This window comes from Charadrius vociferus, unplaced genomic scaffold (assembly GCF_000708025.1).
Source record: "Charadrius vociferus isolate BGI_N301 unplaced genomic scaffold, ASM70802v2 scaffold1077, whole genome shotgun sequence".
NCBI lineage: Eukaryota > Metazoa > Chordata > Aves > Charadriiformes > Charadriidae > Charadrius > Charadrius vociferus.
Window position 1 is genome coordinate 1,246,592 of NW_009649168.1, and position 3,861 is coordinate 1,250,452.

General features: G+C 43.0%; 1 protein-coding gene across 1 annotated transcript; it reads right to left on the reverse strand.

Annotated features, from left to right (window-relative positions):
* Window positions 1-314: 314 nt before the first annotated feature.
* Window positions 315-3,853, reverse strand: BCAS2 (breast carcinoma amplified sequence 2; the record flags this gene model as incomplete). The annotated part of the gene is made up of 5 exons (XM_009888476.1): window positions 315-517; window positions 1,056-1,136; window positions 2,368-2,418; window positions 3,480-3,641; window positions 3,741-3,853. Coding segments are annotated over 5 exons (537 nt in total), but the record flags the coding sequence as incomplete, so codon positions are not given.
* Between the last annotated feature and the right edge of the window lie 8 nt (window positions 3,854-3,861).

Below are 3,861 nucleotides of genomic sequence, written 5' to 3' on the forward strand. Positions count from 1 at the left end.
CGTCCCCCGGACGGCCCCGCCGCGCCCGCCGGTCCCGCCCTCGGCACTGGGGCGGCGCTAGAAGGCGAACCAGAAGCCGTACGGATCACAAAACACCGTTTATTAAATGCACAGCCAGGGCAGAGCTGGGAGGGCTCCCAGAGCTCCTGCGTTATGTATAGAAAACGTGAAACGCTTCACAGTACGTTTAACTGCGCCCAAACGCATTTGAACGGGACATTTGAGTCTACCCTGCCTCCTCCTAGAAATCAAAATAAGGAAAAGAAACAATGAAAAACACTTTTTTATCACCTTACACAACCGCAACTAGAGGCGTCTATAAACACGTAGCATTTCCAAAGTTTTTTGTTTTGTGTTTTTAATGTATGCTGCAGTAAGACAGTGAAGTCACTGGAAGTCTTGCTGGATATTCTCCTTGTTTGCTTCTCCGTGCTGCTGTTTGATTTGTGAAATTTCATTTTCTAGCTGCACAATAGTTCGTTCAATCTCATAATTTTTACTGACAAGAGAGACCCATCTGGAAGGGAAAAGAAATAAAAAAGCCTTCAAGTGCTGTTTAACAGTCCTCTGTTTTAAAATCAAAGACAAATATCGCTCCAAAGAAAGCACAAAGACACAGAATAAGGCAGTATTTTTCTCAGTACATGATAAACCTCAGTTGATATCAACAGTAATTTGAACAACGAAAGTGATAAAACTTAGCTTGTAACACTGTTAAACCTTAACATACAAAATTTATTTTAATAGACTCTTTAATTTACTACTAACTTCCAATACTTAGATAAAGAAGAGTTTAAGAAACAATTTAGACAGGCAATTTCAAGCAGCTCATATGTCCTCCTTTTCACATCTGTTGCTCATTGTTTCACTCAACTACTGTTAACTATTACGTAGACCTCAATTACAAATCCTTTAAAACACTTCGTGCAAAGCAACCATTTTTACGCGCTAACATCCTACAGTAGCACTGAAAGATCACTGATGCTCTGCATGGAAGAATTTCAAGAAAAAGATGTACTTTTGGAAGATTTAACAGAAAAATTCTAGATACTCACGTAGATTCCATTTCACGTAGCTTAGCCCCAGCTGTGAGCTGCATGTTCTTTCGTTGCCAGTTCAGATCTTGAATGTTTTTCCTGGGGAGAAAAAGGGTTGTGGTGGGTTTTTTTTTCTTTCTTTCTTTAAAATTTGTAATATCTGCTACTAATTTCGAAATACATCTAATCCCTAGAAGTACTAACAGAAAACACTTGTGTAGCCAGGACTTTAACTATGATATATAGATGGACAAATCCTAGTATAGGGCTGCACAGAGAGCCCTGAGATAAATAAATAATAAAAAACCCAAACAAACAAACAAACAAAAAGAACAAAACCAAACAAAAAACCACCAACAACAAAAACAACAACAAACCTTCCACTCTACTACAAGCAAAACTTCAAACATTCAAGCCTACTGCTCCTGGACAAGAACAAAACAAAGAAAGTGTTTTGAAGTCAGAAAAGCAAAGACAAATGGCTAATCATTCTCAAAATTCAGTAACTCAGTGAAGCACCTGAGAATTGCCAAATACTTAAAATACTTTGTTCTCTAAGCAGTCCTTAGTTCACACTGCTAACGCTGGATTCTGTCAGCCTCCTTGCGACACATTATGGTGCTCCTTTAGCCTTCCCAACTTGAGTTCTGCTTCTACCCTTTCCCACACTGATTCTGCCCAAGACAATAATCTCAGCTACTCTAATCACGCAGGTACTGATACAAGATATAAATCACTAGGCAACTTGCCTTCTACGCATGTCCCAGTATACAGTCCCACCTTCAGGCTGAAAATGACAGTGGTTCAACCTAAATCTGAAAAGCTTTATTTGCCAAGTCCATAGCACACTGTCTAAATAGAGCGAATTATGAAGGTGCATCAGTTCAATATACTACAATCTCCATCCCTGAGTAATCCACCTCCGTAAACTCATTAAAGCATCCACTTTAAAATGATAGGCCAAACCTAACATCAGGGAACACGTCCTCACTGAGACAACTACACACTAAATTAAAGTCTATCAGCAGTGAAAAGAAAACATGACTGCATTTCAGAGAGGATTCTGCCACAATCCATTCTGTTCAAAGCAGAGGTTCAGACAAAACAAAATAAAACCAACCAAACAAACACAGGGTTTGAGTGGAATAGGTATTATGAATCTAACTGCTTGGGGAGGGCAGAGTCAGATTTAATTATTGTTATTACGGGGTCTTTTTTTTCCTATGACCATGGCAGCAGCATATACACAAGCCTTTCTATAATTGGAGGGGGAAGGGGAATGGGTTCACTTTCCTTCCAACTTCAGTATGAAAATATGAAAAAGAATTACCTCAATTTCTGAAGCTCTTTCTGGGCTTGTTCTATCATATGAACCAGGTGCCTAATAGCAGAATGCAAGCAAAGCATTAGGAAAACATACAGTTGCCAGGTCAGACACACTTAACCTGCCATTTAACTCCTCAGAGTTAGGGACACAACGAGACACTTCAACGCAAGCACCATACAACTTGTTCTCAGCGAAGTCTGTGCTCTTCACTCCTGAAGGAAATGACACAATGCCAAAACGCTCCAGTTGTAACACATGCAGTTTTAAGACATAAACCTTCAATAACCACTACAGTCAGCCCTTGCCATCAGACTATGAAACAATCATATCCATTAGCTGATCAAGTTCTATCTTCAAGCTTGTTACTGCATGCTTGTGCTATTCTGACTAGAATGATATTGTAACATCCCCCTGCCATATCACTCATCTTCTAATTTTAATTCTAAAATTACCTGTAACCAATTTATTGTCTCCCTCACGTAACACTGTCAGAGCACAAACAGTTCTCTTCGCTTCCTGTCATACATGCAAGCTAATGGATCCTCTACCTGCCTTCCTCCTCCTACGACAAGCAGCCCTCCGCCTTCTCTCAGAGGTAAGTTTCACGTTCCTTTTGTCCACACCTTTATCTAAGGCTGAGCTTCTCCAAAGTGGACATTAACATTCTCTGCCTGAAATAGCACTGGTGCTTCCTGCAGCCATACAGTCTACAACTTTTTTTGGCTTTTGCAACAGCTTTATTAATAATGGCTCCAAGCTGAGCAGGATAAGCAGTAAGTCATCTTTATTTCCACTACTGAATTATCACTTCACAGGCTATCGTTAGTCCCTTTAGTTATCCTCAACTAAAGCCCTTTATCACCAACTGCTACCCAAACAATAACTCACAAAATTCAAGATCGGGATGTATTGAAACACAGGGCTGTTTCTTGGCCACAGAGAGGGCTCCTTTTTCAGATCAGACTCCCTCCACACAGAGCTCCCTCTAAGGGGCTCAATTATTCCAGGATGTGCTCTGAAGATCCCCACTGGAATTACACAAGAAAGCGTGAGAAATATACAGAAATTGATGTCAGAATTTCAACCAGGTTCAGCAAAGCTGATGAAGGCCTTACTCGTTGTACACCTTCCAGGCATTACAGCCGTGTTGTGACATTAACTCCAGGTTCTCGATACGGACCGCCTGGTGCTCCAGCTGCGCCATGGAGTTGTTCACACACTCCTGCCACGCCGTGATATCGTTCTTCTGGCCGGAGGACGGGGCTGGCAGCTCGTACCTGGAACATGCCGCCCGCCTCAGTAGAAGGCCCGGCAGGCCCCGCTCTCCTCCCGGCGCTCCCCGGGGGCAGGCGGTCGCTCGGCCCGCCTGGGCTCACCTCTTCATGCTGAGCAGCTCGAGGGGCTGCCGGGCCGCCAAGCGCTCGAACTCGTTCCGCGTGATCTCGGTCTGCGGGGAGGGACGCGGTGAGGCGGCGGCGGGAACGTACCCGGAGGGTG